We start from the raw sequence: 14187 nt of genomic DNA on the forward strand, positions 1-14187 counted from the left end.
CCTTTGATTATAAGCTTTTTTGGAGCCGTGTTCGATATTTTGTACTGTGAAGCATTGAGCATACAGCTTTTAAATGTTTGAAATCATAATTAACAAGTGGCTGTTAAGCCTCATGTTATTAATGGCAGAAGCTGCATTTACATAATAAGCGGAGAGGGCCAAATTCCCAGCTGCTATAAATCAGCGCAGCTCCACCAGAATTAACGGAGCTACAACCAATTACCCCAGCTGAGTATCTGACATACGTTTCACAATCTGCTGAACAGAGTACGTAAATAGCAATTCCAGCAGAATTCTGGGAAGGGGGAAACATGGTCGCTGGAATACATTTTAACAGAGAAAGCTTTATTAAACAGCAACAGAAGAAACAGGGCCTTCCTTTCACTTCTCCCTTTTCCCCCTCCCAAAATCAAGGATTTTCTGGGATCTTGTATAATATTTGATATGCTGCAGGCCAATACTTAGAGTTTTTGCTACTTCAGGTTAGCTCCTAACATTCAGCTCCTGCCTTCACAAAGGAGACTGCGAGAAGGTATACAGGATATGTCTGTCTGCAGAGAGTATCCCCATCATTTTCCAAGTTAATTGGGGTTTGTGAGCTCCCCTGTTAGCTGTACTGAACACTGGCTGATAAAATTATTACTTACAAAACATCAACTTTACAATTATGTTCTGTTTTTTTAAACATGCTGTTCTTCCAGATATTGTGAGGAAGAAGGAAAAACACTTTGTCACATTTAACAGAAAGGAAAACAAAATAATAAATTCTTCCTGGTCCCTTATGCTGGTGATTACTAAAACATGTGCCATTTTGGGAAAATACTTAAACCTGAACTTACCAGTACAGGGCAATGGCTGCATGAAAATCACTACTGCCTCCTTCCCAAAGGGCTTCACGGAAATAGTACACAGGGCAATCAGCTGTACTGCACTCTCACCCCTCTTCCTCACTCTGCAGTTCCTAAATTTTTACATTTCCACATCTCTATTACATTTGGTTTTGGAATCCTGCCTTGTCTGTGCAGCTCAGCTTGCGTACAAAAGGTCCCTCGCTGGCCTGCAGTCCCGCAGCCGGCCATCTCCACCTACAAAATCCATTCTACCCATAGTTTGGCATAGCTACTCCTCTCACACGTACACTTACTGACTCAAGAACGTCAGCTTTGGCATCTGGTTGCTACAGAGCAGAAACATTTGAGAGGGAGATAAGAACAGGATAAGGAGGAGAGAGGCTGAAAAACTGGAAATGGAAGGCAAAAGCTAGGGGGAATTTTCTCGGTTCCTCTTACCTTCGTCCCCTCCCCAGGACATATCCCATCTCTCTCCTCTCCTCTGAGCCCCGTGCTTGGGAACCTTGGCACAGCCAAAGTAGTACTTTGTAGTAGTAGTACTCAGTAGTACTGAGTTTATACCATCTCCTCCACCCACGCTGTCTCTTTTCTCAGAAACTGTGTTTAAATGGCTGTTGAATGGGGAAGACAAGAAATGACAGAGCAGGCTTATTTCTCCTCTCTCCTCTCAGAGCACAGAATAGGAATCCAGGAACAATTGTTTACTTTCTGTCTGTTTAAATTGATTTGTCCATGTTCATCTTTTGGGGATTGTTAAGCACATAGAAATCAGTGGACTTTCAGTGACTTCAGATTGTTTTCCCCTTGCACAGGAAAGGAATGAGGTGATTACAGAATAACTCCTTAGCAGCTTGGGTGTGACTTGTTCAAAAACGTGTTTTGATCAGAGGCTTGCAAGATTATTTTTTTTCCACTTGCCCCCTCCATGAACAATGGTCATTAGATTTGTAGCAAGTCAGAAGAGAAATTTTTTAGTGTCCCATGTTTGGCAAATTTGAAAGTGAAAGCCAGAAGATTCGGATGCAAAAAGCCACAGTTTATGGTATAATTTTTTCGGAAGTATTTCCTTCTTCCACTTTCCATTCTCCAGAAAATCCACAACACCGTACTGATATTTAAGCTGCATACCCGGAGCTTAGGGATGAGAGGAGTAAAGGGAAAGTGATGACAGGAAAGAGGAAAAGGAAGAGGGAATTAAATGAAAAAAATGGTACAAGTAGGAACAAAATATTTCTCCTGGCCTTATTCCACATTTTAATGTAGCTGCAAAGCAAAATAGTTTATTTTCCTCTTTTTGTTTAACTTTTGTAGAGATAATTGTCTTTTTAATATGAGGGTGTATTTTTTAATCCTTTACATGTGAGCAACCTTGTGTGGTAGAAAAATATCAAAAGAGAAAGCAGAATACTTCGTAAGTTCAATTCCAGCTTTAATGCAATGTTAGAATAGCCTTCAGAAATTTTCAGACAGGTTTTGTTTCTCCATTAATATATGACATAGGCAGTTATAGGTGTTTGGCCTGTAACATTATATCTCCAAAGGGAGTGTATCAGTGGACTAATAAGTCATGCCATGCCATATCTTATGATTAGTTTTATCTCCAGAAGAAGTGTATTAAAGAGGTATTAAAAAGATTCATGATGAAGAAAGACCTTTGCAATAGTTTACAAGTAATTTCTGTCTGAGTCCCTGGCAGCAAACAAAATGTAGCAGAATTAATTCAATTTTGCTTTGATTCAGGTATCTTTAGCAAGCCCTCCATATGATAAAATGTATTATCCATTAGTGCTTCCCAAGGCATCTCTGCTTTTCTTTTATGTTAAATATGATTTAAGTACAACGAAAAATATTTCTGATTTTCCTCCACATTGCAATGGTGAAAATCCTAGCATATAATTTCCATGTACTGAATGGTTTTCCTTTCATTTTGTTTTTGTTGTTGTTGTTGTTATGTTTTTCACCAGATGGATTAGCTTAATAATTTATTGGGAAAGCTGGAATGTACTTTCCAAATAAGGGGCTGTATTCATTTACAGAACAACAATAAATAATTGTCCTCAGAAATGTTTTTTCCCAAGGTAGAACAGTCCTTCACTTGCCTATTCTCTCGTACAACACTTTTTCAAAGGCAGTGGGGACAATTAAATAATTATTCCCTTGGGTAATAGAAAAGCCATGGAATGCTAGGGAAGGGAACATAAACTTAGGAATAACAAAGATGTTCAGTAGATTATGGTCAATAATGCTGGGAAAAATATTAGGTTTTCTGGAGCAGAGCAGAATGGTGTCCTTCTGTGTAGTACTACTGCATTTTCCAGATTTAAATTAAGCAAGCAATTCGAAACATACAACACCTGTAAGCACAATTCTTAGGGGCTTGCTGAAGTTATGCAATTTGAACAGGTTTATTGCCCCATAAAGGCACATTTGCATCATGTAGATGAGTCATTTACAGTTTTCCATTAGATTAAAAGGCTGCAAAAGCTCAAAACTTCATTGCTATCTAAGAATATAATTGTAATTTTACAAGGTGGACTTGATTCTGTCATCCTGTAGGAGACTGGAACATGAAGCCTAGTAGTATTTTGTCAGTTCTGGGAAGCTTTTCATTACCCTTTCTTGAGGAATGGCTCACCTTTGGTGCCATGAAATATGTGAACATGATGATCGGTGTTTTCAAAGCTACTTCTAAGGAAGGGTCCCACCAAACAATTGTATCCCATAAGATAACCATATTCCCCTCTTCCTTCCTGATTTACAAGCTATGCAACACAGTGCAGTTTTCCAGACTCAGATGTTCTTCCCATTCGCTTCCTCAGAAGGAAATGCTCAAAATGTTTACTTGCTGTGATCATGGACAATGTTTCCTTTCAAATAGGAAATGATAGACCTCAATGTCAGCCTGTAATCTTTTTTAGGAAAAGGAGAACACTAACATAGGTCTCTAGAATCATGACAGATTGTGTCATGGTTTAATCCCAGCCAGCAACTAAGCATCACACAGCTGCTCACTAACTTTCCCCCCATCCAATGGGATGGGGGCGAGAATCAGAAGAAAAAAGTAAAACTCGTGGGTTAAGAACAGTTTAATAGAGCAGAAAGGAAGAAACTAATAATGATAATAATAACAATAATAAAATTACAATAATAATAATAATAAAAGGATTGGAATATACAAAACAAGTGATACACAATGCAATTGCTCACCACTTGCCGACCAATGCCCAGTTAGTTCCCAGGCTGCGATCCCTCCCCAGCCAACTCACCCCAGTTTATATACTGGACATGATGTCACATGGTATGGAATATTCCTTTGGCCAGTTTGGGTCAGCTGCCCCAACTGTGTTGCCTCCCAGCTTCTTGTGCCCCTCCGGCCTTCTTGCTGGCTGGGCATGAGAAGCTGAAAAATCCTTAACTTTAGTCTAAACACTACTTAGCAACAACTGAAAACATCAGTGTTATCAACATTCTTCTCACACTGAACCCAAAACATAACACTGTACCAGCTACTAGGAAGAAAATTAGCTCTATCCCAGCTGAAAACAGGACCGACTGGCAGATACTTTTCACACTGGCAGCAGTGAACAGTTGATTTAATCCTTGGTACCAATAAAATCCTCAAAGCTGCAGATAAGGAGCCCATGAATCCACAGCAGTGGGCTCCCTGGTGTACAATAGTCTCTGGCTACACTTGTGCATGGTCCTGGAACATTTAAGGCACTCCTCCTGCTCCAAAAGACCAAACATAATGAAAACCTCTTGTTTATCAACAATTAATGGCAGTCTTTTAAAATGACTAGTAGCATCCTGCTCAGATTATGCTGTATGTCACTTTAGATGCATGCTACAAAATAGTTGCCTCGGAGGGACCAGGTTAAAAATTCCATCTTCATCTGGGGTTTAGTCGGTGCCACATGACTGGTCTGAGCAGTAAGGCAGTGTGTGTGTGCCCCACGGCTGGTCTGAGCAGTAAGGCAGTGTGTGTGTGCCCCACGGCTGGTCTGAGCAGTAAGGCAGTGTGTGTGTGCCCCACGGCTGGTCTGAGCAGTAAGGCAGTGTGTGTGTGCCCCACGGCTGGTCTGAGCAGTAAGGCAGTGTGTGTGTGCCCCACGGCTGGTCTGAGCAGTAAGGCAGTGTGTGTGTGCCCCACGGCTGGTCTGAGCAGTAAGGCAGTGTGTGTGTGCCCCACGGCTGGTCTGAGCAGTAAGGCAGTGTGTGTGTGCCCCACGGCTGGTCTGAGCAGTAAGGCAGTGTGTGTGTGCCCCACGGCTGGTCTGAGCAGTAAGGCAGTGTGTGTGTGCCCCACGGCTGGTCTGAGCAGTAAGGCAGTGTGTGTGTGCCCCACGGCTGGTCTGAGCAGTAAGGCAGTGTGTGTGTGCCCCACGGCTGGTCTGAGCAGTAAGGCAGTGTGTGTGTGCCCCACGGCTGGTCTGAGCAGTAAGGCAGTGTGTGTGTGCCCCACGGCTGGTCTGAGCAGTAAGGCAGTGTGTGTGTGCCCCACGGCTGGTCTGAGCAGTAAGGCAGTGTGTGTGTGCCCCACGGCTGGTCTGAGCAGTAAGGCAGTGTGTGTGTGCCCCACCCTGTTGTGCGAACACTGTGCAGGATTAATAGGCTGCTGCCCGCAAGAACATGCGGCCTCTGGATGAGCTCACCTACAGGTGGCAGAGGGCATGCCTCCAAGAGAGACTTAGAATTTTTTAAAAGGGAGCAACTTGTCATAACTTTGAATTTACATCAGTTCTTCCAGATCTGATTGTATTTTCAAAAGGATACAGAAATTAAGTGGGACAGATTTTGCTACCACATACCATTATAATTATAGTCCCATAATCATATGTAACTAGCTTTTCGTAACGATTGTGGTATTGATGTTTAGTATCAAATATTCATCCAGCCCTAACCCTTCTAATACAAGCAAACAAACGTTGTGCAGAATCTGATAGGCTATGAAAGTACCTGAAAAACCACCTATAAAGCAATTGCAAAGTACATACTAAGCCACTTCTAAAATAATGTGATGGCATAAACATCCCAGAGGTCTTATTGATGTTCAGTACCTAAATGCTAGAGTGCTTTTAATAATAGATGAGTGAGACATAAATGCCACATAATACCGCATTATCCTAAATAACACCTATAAATTTCCACGTGTAACATAAAACTGAAATATGCTAATGGAACATTGTGTGGATTCTTCCCAGTAAAAGCTGTCAGGAACCTGCCAAAACATTAAAACTGACAGAGATGAATGAGAGAAATTAATTATTATTTAAGAATATTGCTCGTCTTTTTATTCCACACTTGTTTTTGCAGCAGGTTCCCTCAGGCATTTGTGGTTGGGTTCCAATCCCAGGCATTGATCTTTTGCACAAAGACTTGTCCTGCTAAGGTCATCTAGAGTCTTCCCATCCTCCTCCCCCATTCCAGAAGCCACCATTTTATTCACATTGTCCCCTCTGGCACTTGTCAGGTGTCCTGCTTTGGCTTACCTCTTGCTGGCAGAATGGCCATGTCCTGGACTGCCCTGCTGTCTTCATCAAGATAAGGGTACTTTGGTCTTCCTCTCACCCTGAGATCCTAAATTTGTCCTTGCAGTGCTGTTCCTAGGCTAGGTTTAGAGTAAATAAACTATCAGATGTAGGAATATTATATATGGATGGAATGAAGAGAGTTGTGAGTGAACCATGGCCTCGTATGCTATAAGGAAAACTATTTTGAGAAGTTGACTGGTGATTAGGGCATTGGTCTGCCTTGGCCTAGAGGAGAGTAAAGCTGCGGCACAGATTACCACAAGTCAGGAAGAGAGAGGAGTTGAGCTTGCTTTTGGTTTTGTTCCTATTTTTAATAAAAACAATTTAGGAACTTCAAAATGTTTCATGAGATTGAGTGTCTTCTAGCCAGTCTTGCTCAAATGCTTATAGGTGTTTCATACTGAAGGAAACACACAAAGTTCACTTGTTTTCCTGGCTGTACCCCACTGCAGGAGACACAGATGTTTTCTTTAAGGGTAGTTGATTTTTAACATGAACTGTGTATTTCAGGTTGGAATTGTTCAGTACGGACAGACTGTAGTCCATGAATTTTTCCTGAATACATACTCGACAACAGAAGATGTGATGGCTGCAGCCACAAGAATACGCCAGCGGGGTGGCACACAAACTATGACAGCCCTGGGAATAGATACAGCAAGGTACACTCACAAAATATTGTCCTGCATGTGGTAGAAACAAACATAAACAGATATGGTGATGTTTCTGATTTTATAAGTTAAAAACATGATGTGGCTGACATCTGACTTCATTTTAGCTAAGCAAACAAAGTTTAGGAGGAGAGTGGATAAAGAGACTCTGTCTAGCATCTAGACCAGTGGTGTATAGCACCCTGGAGAGGCAGCTGTCTCCTGAATGGAGGAAATAGGGAAAGAGAAGAGACATGGAGCAAGGTTGTAGTCCTAAACAAAGGGATGACAATCTTTGATGTCCACACAGAGCAGGTAGGAACTGTGCATGTAGAGGGATGAAGGAAATTAAGGTTTTCAGGAGAAACAGGAAAAAATAGAACTTTTTAATGTTAAATTGTCTCATTCTGAAGTTAGTATTATTATGGGTTTTGAGCCCACAATTGTCAGAAAGCCTAGAAATTTTATATCCAAAGACTCTGAAGCTTCTGGATCATTGGGAGTTAAAGATCTGTTGTATCAATAGCATTATTTAGAAATGCTTCCTTTATGAGAAAAATAAAATCTGACGTTCGTAGAACAGACTCTCTCAGACACTATCAAATCGTACAATGTTGTCCTGGTATCTTTTTTTCTTTTCTACTTTTTTTCCTAGCATGACAGCATGATTTTATTCCGTAGAAGACTGCATTTGCCCTTTCCAAACAACCATTTTGTGAAATATGCAGCATCTTTCTGATTAACTATTTGATTATCTGACCAAAGTTTTGTTGATATGATGTCTTAAATCCAATGAAATTCTTGCATATTGACCAGTAGTGTTTTCCTTAGATGCAAATAGAAGCTTGAGGGAGTCTGAACAAGTTCATGAAAGCAGGGCCAGCTGAAAATTGCCAAATACTTAAAATCCACATGTGGTTCAGAAAGTCCCTGTGCACCACAAACTGCTGCAGGCTTGTATATAGAGAAACTATCAGCAAAAGCTTCCTCTGTTCTTGCAATCTTCCTACCCACCCACTTTTGGCCATCATCAGCAGTAGATCTTAGCTTTCACTTGTGTGGCCAGTCTTAGAGTTCTGTGGTATTTTTCTAAGAAGAGGAATCCCTGCTTCGTTCCTTCTCCTCCAGAGCCCTGATCAAGCCTCCCCTTTTCTGGTCCCCTCCAGAGTCTGGGTGAGCAGCTGCCCAAAACCTCAGTGTCCGTTTGCCCATCTGCGCCTGTAGAATTCAACTGGTCACCCCCACCTGCCTCCAGTCACCTGCAACCTACTTCTGCCACATCCCCAACACCGAGTCTTACTGTAGATGTGCAGAGGTGTGCTGGTAGCTGAGTAAATACTTTGACCACTTGAAGTGCTGCAGTGGGGTGGAAATATGTGGGGGTTTTATACATGGGTTTCATGATGGAGGGTTGTTACTTGGGTCTTTTTTAAGGTGCCAAAAGCTGTTTTAATGTGCCACAAGTTTATCTGGAGAGGGTAGGAATTTTTCACTATCCAGCATTGTATTTTCTGCTGTTTCTCTCAAATGAGTGAATAATGAATGAATGCTTGTTAAACTCTTTGGCTGTGAACTGGCATGTGAACATGCCAGTTGTTGTTATTTGTATTTGCACATGGTTAATATTAATCTCCTTTTCCTGCTTCTTAGGTAATATAAAGTCTTTGAGTTTATGGTTGCCTATGCAAATACAATGCATGTGCTAAATGCTGACATTGCCTTTCTCCAAACGTTTTATGCTCCCTTTAGGAAAGAGGCTTTTACTGAGGCTCATGGTGCGCGAAGAGGAGTACAGAAAGTAATGGTTATTGTGACTGATGGGGAATCACATGACAACTACAGATTAAAAGAAGTGATTGATAATTGTGAAGATGAAAACATTCAGAGATTTGCTATTGCTGTAAGTGAAATTTAATGGGAAAATTCAGAATCTTAAAAGCATGTTTCATCTTCCAAATGTAATTTCTGTTTAAAAAGTTCATGTCACAGAAACTTTATGGAAATATAATCATTTCAGAGAGGAAAAAAAGAAAGAAGCTGAAAAAAAACATTAAAAATTTGCTTTCTGATTTTATAGCACATAAGAAAAAGCAATCTATCTGTCTTCCTAGTGATGACAGGTATGTGTGTGTGTGAAGAAAAAGGAGAAATACGTGTGAGGGGCAGTATAAAATCAAATGCTTTTTGTTAAGGGCAATATTGAACAGAGTGGATTAGTTCAAATCTTCTGAGCAATTTTGAGAGACACATTACCTATGTTAAAAAAAAAAAAAAAGGCAAATGCAAACCATCAACAAAAACCAGGTTTATTATGGCTGTTCCGTGTGCTGACATTCTAAAGTCATTTTCACGCTAAGCAAACTTTGTAGCTGAATGAGAGCATGAACATGATGGAGGTTAACCCATATTGAGAAATATGGAAACATTAATGATAGATTTAGTGTGAACTCTCCACTGTATTTGTGTACTCTATACTCAAATCATCTGTTTTCTATCATTAATTATGAAGGTACCTTGGATTGTTGCTTCTCTGTTCCTATCTTTCTTTGTTTTGGTACAATGAGGTGGTATGGAACCATACTTCAAGAAAGATGTTAGCTTTAATTTAAAGAAATACATAAAACAGAAGTTGAATCCAGCAGCACACAAATTTTCAGTGGTTTCCCTCATAAAGCTAGAGATTATTAAAGAAAAATTTGTCCTTGAAGCTGCAATATTTTTTAGCAATAAAATCCCTGTCTAGAACCAAAATTGAATTGCACCAGTGTCCAGGAATGCTGGAACATGGGAGTTTGTTATTTATTTCCATCTCAAAGCAAGTTATGTGTATAGAGTGCTTTTTTTTTCTGTGAAAAATACTTGTCAGTCTGCAAATTGGAGAAGCGTGTCATTTTGTTCTGAGACATGCTGAGTTTTTACAGCAGTGGTGTTAAAACTGCAAACCAAATCTAAAGTCATCTACTGTGATGGAGCTGTTAATACCTAATGCAAATATTATTCTTATATGTATTTATAGGGCAAATCTGCACACTAAAAAGAATTCTTTTATGCCTAATCAACTTTTCATTAATTGCTTATATGCCATGTTATGAGGAGAACTGGTGGTATTTATGCAGAAGCCAGTGCAATTGTGTATTCTGGTTTGGGGGCTGTTGTGTTGGTTTTTTCCTAAATTAAGGCCTACTTCAACAAATCATAGAATCATAGATAGATCATTAGAATTTTGTGAAGAAGGGAAAAAAAGGACACATAGCAGACATTACACCACACAGTTGCTTTCTTTGCTTTTGTTGATATGTTCAGAAAAACTTGAGCCCTCATATAGGTCTGCTCTCATTGGAAAAGAATGGTTTCAAATCAATTTGAGGGAGGTTTTAACAGAACAAATTAAGGTTAGATATGATTTCCCAATATCCTCTGACAACCTGCCTCAATGCTGTCTTTTAAAACAGGTTATAAAATGTATCCTTGACTTCTTTTTCATTAATTCTCTTTAGATTCTTGGCAGCTACAGCAGAGGAAATTTAAGTACTGAGAAATTTGTAGAGGAAATAAAATCAATTGCCAGTAAGCCTACTGAAAAGCATTTCTTCAATGTCTCAGATGAATTAGCTCTTGTAACTATTGTTGAAGCACTTGGAGAGAGAATATTTGCCCTGGAAGGTATGACATTTAAAGTTTACTTCATGCCCGCAGTATGACTGAAGCAAATAGAAGACCACCTGCTTTTATCTTCCTTTGCAATGTATTGTGCTGCATAAAACATATTATGTAGGTATTTTTTTCATGCTGATCATAAAAATATTTTACAATAGAGATCAAAAACATAGATAATAATGTGAAATGTATTCAGGTGGGTTAGAGCCTATGGAGACAATAGCCTAAAAGGGTAAATAACCATTACTGTTTTAGCTGGGGTAAACATGAAGTTGCTTTCCCTTAGGTAAAAATATCCTGATTACCCCCTGATAATATATTTGTCTGCCTATATACCTTTAGGTTCTCTTTTGGGTTCGTTATTAGTTACAGCATATTACTTTGCTATGCAAGTTAACATCGACTTGGTGTATAGAGTTGACAAGATACATTTTTCCTTTGGAAATATTCACGATACTCAGATTTTAGCACAGAAAAGTCATTCTCTCATAATGTCTGCTTACATTCCCCATCCAAATTAGGCAATGCTGTCCAAATCTCTGTTTCAAGCACACTACTGGTAACAGAAGACTCAGTTTATTAGTTATAAATTACACTGGCCAACTCTGAAGGGATTTGTGTCATACAAAGAAAACATCCATCTATTTTTTTCAACATCTCAACTTACCAAATAGCTGGAATAGTGTAGTCTACAGCTGAAACAAAAGACAATGTTGACTTGAATGTCAAGAAATAGTATAAATATGAGAGAGTATTTTAAAGTTTTTTAAATTGGAGCTGGTTTTCTCAGACTTATTTAGGTTATGTTTTTTAGTGTACCATTTACCTTGATCAAATATTACTATTTTCAGCAGATTATTACTAAATATTTTTTTCCAGTTTATCTGTTCTCATCTTTTTACTTTCTGGAAGATTTTGTTTCCTCACTTTTGAAACAGATTAGTTTGAGGAGAATTTAATCTCTCTAAAGCCTAAAGTTTAGCCTACTTAAACTCACTTAGTACTTCAAAGTTCATTGAATAGGGGGCTCTTTTGTTAAGTCGCTGTTTACTAAGAAGAATACACTTTTACTAGAAAAACAGTTGTTCAAACAAAAATTGAAAACTTAGTCTTCAGTTTGTGCTTTGTACTTCTAGAAAAGTGAGAAAAATTGTCTTTCATTAACAGAATAAAATGTTAGTTACACCTATTAAATATAATGGATATAGAATAAAATGTTAATCAATTGCTAGTCATGACAACAGACGAAGGATATAAGACCTAACGTCATTGAGTTTCTGGACATCTGTGTACTCAAATTCAAGGTTTCATGCCATAGCTCAACCCTTTGAACAACCAGATGCCACTGGAAGAGACGGTCTCATTTTGTCACGCTCCACCTTGTCCCTTTTAGCAGTGAGTAGCCATTAGGTAGTGCCTGTCTGTCACATGAAAGCCCAGCCTCCAAATATTAAATTGTATAAATGTTATCTGTTCATATGGTAGTCAGCTCTTGAGATGACTAATCCTCCGCATCATGTCCTTCAGTATTTTGGTACTTTAAGCATATTGTACTTCTAAGTATCAACAAGTTGTGCAGTACTCATTGAATTCAGATTTAATTTTCTGCAAAAGGTGCAGTAATAAATATCTACTTCTTGGACATTATTACTTTTTATTTAACATAAACCAATTATAACCTGTTAGGATATTTGTGCCTTGATATATTTGCCTTATTTTCAATTTGTATTTTATACAGACTTGGCTGTATTACAAAAAACATGTATTTTAAATGAAAAATGTGGAAAATTCTTTTCATCCACAGCATAAGAGACAAGCTAGATAATTTCACCACACTCAGAAGGCCTCTTGATTTCCAGTAGGAAGTCAGAGATGTGCTAAGATTTCTATGTAAGACACCTGTGATATGAGACATGAAATGTCACCTCCTCCACCTGTGAAGTCCCAGAAATCACATAATCTGTCTGCAAGGGAATCAGCATAGAAAATTAAAATGGAATCTTAGCTTTTTGTCAAAACGTAGCAAAGTTGGGGTGCTCCAATGGGTTGAGCTAGAAGATGCTGACTAAATCAGTTTCTCTTGATTCTTCAGGGATGGTTTCCTGTCCCCTCCCAAAGCATTTCAGAAGTTATTCTAGATTTGCAACTCTGTCCATGGATGCATTTTTGTGGCAGCAGTGAAAAGCAGATTAATTGTGTCCCACCCAGCTTTCTGGTGACAGTCCAGCTTATTGGATATGTGCAATGTGGATTCACTCCATAGATTGTAGCTGAATTAACTTCTGTGCATAACATGGAGGTCACAGGAACATTGATTCTTGGAATTCTGTATCTGAATCTGTTTAAATTCTCAACCTAAATAGCCTCTTACTAGTATAGTAGTACATTTGATCTTTTTCCTTGGATTTGTTGTTTTCTTTTTGGTTTTGGCCTTTGAAAATGCAAAGGAAAATTGAGAGAGAGTTGAAAAATCAAATCCAACAAAAACCCATACTTGACACCCAGTGGATTTTTACACATAATCTTTTTCATATTCCTCTGTGTCTCAGGGCATGGACTTCTGGTTTTAACAGCAATTTTATGTTTTATCCAACTCGTAGGCAGGCACAAATGTTTTTTCACAAAATATCCTTTGTAGGATGCCTGGCAGCTTCAAACTCAATGGAAAGTTAGACTGAGGGCTGTTATCTAAGCAGCATTCAGAGCTGCACACACCAATAGTACTGGCATTGTCCTCTGCCTCAGACTGTGAAAGTCCCGTCTTTCTCAGCTCATTAAAGAACATCCTTTACTGCATGAAAATACTGTTTATCAGCAAATGTGCAACTTAAGAGTTTTATGCTTAAAAAGGACTTTTTCAGACTTAGCAAAGCAGCTACATCTTATGAAATATGGTAGCCTGTGTTTGTGTGCCAAACATTTTGTGTTTGAGATCATGTCTCCTTCTTATGACTGGCTGTAAATCCCCCAAATTAGCAAAGACTTCATGTCCCAGGGAGCAACCTCTGTGGTTTAGTTGCTGAGCATCAGAAGTTCAGTATTATTTAATAGTCTAGCTGCCTGAAATTCATGCAGCCGTGGCTTGCTATGCCTCAGTTTCATTCACACAAGTTGGAGGTTCACCTCAGCACTCAGCTGGTAGCAAATCGTGAACTCTTCCTGGAGAAGCATCAGAGCAGATTTCATAGTTTCCCTCTGCTGCCCGTTACCTTATCTCTCTCTCAAGGAGGAAGCGATATGTAGAATATAGTTACCTTACTTGGCCACTTAAGGTGGCAAATAGTCCTTGAGTATTGCTTTTAAGTAGAAGAAGAGACAGGCCTTTCTCTTTTCTGATGATATTTCAAGGGTACCTGGGAGCAAAGCAGTCCATTAGAGTTTAGTAACTAGCGTATGACTACCTGACAAGATATGGAAACTAGTACTAAATCACCTGAACCTTTTTTATTCAAATTCACTTAAGAGAATCAGGAAGATTTTCATGTAACTCTCTGGGCAGTT

General features: G+C 39.2%; 1 protein-coding gene across 1 annotated transcript in view; it reads left to right on the forward strand.

The window, feature by feature from the left end:
* ITGA1 (integrin subunit alpha 1) overlaps positions 1-14187 on the forward strand; it is a 77120-nt gene that overhangs the window by 34354 nt on the left and 28579 nt on the right. The window contains exons 7-9 of the mRNA XM_069776025.1: positions 6893-7041; positions 8779-8929; positions 10527-10692. Of these exons, the coding sequence (XP_069632126.1) occupies positions 6893-7041; positions 8779-8929; positions 10527-10692 (466 nt within the window). The remainder of the gene's footprint in view (positions 1-6892; positions 7042-8778; positions 8930-10526; positions 10693-14187) is intronic.

This window comes from Haliaeetus albicilla, chromosome Z (genome assembly GCF_947461875.1).
Source record: "Haliaeetus albicilla chromosome Z, bHalAlb1.1, whole genome shotgun sequence".
In the NCBI taxonomy this organism is placed as follows: Eukaryota; Metazoa; Chordata; class Aves; order Accipitriformes; family Accipitridae; genus Haliaeetus; species Haliaeetus albicilla.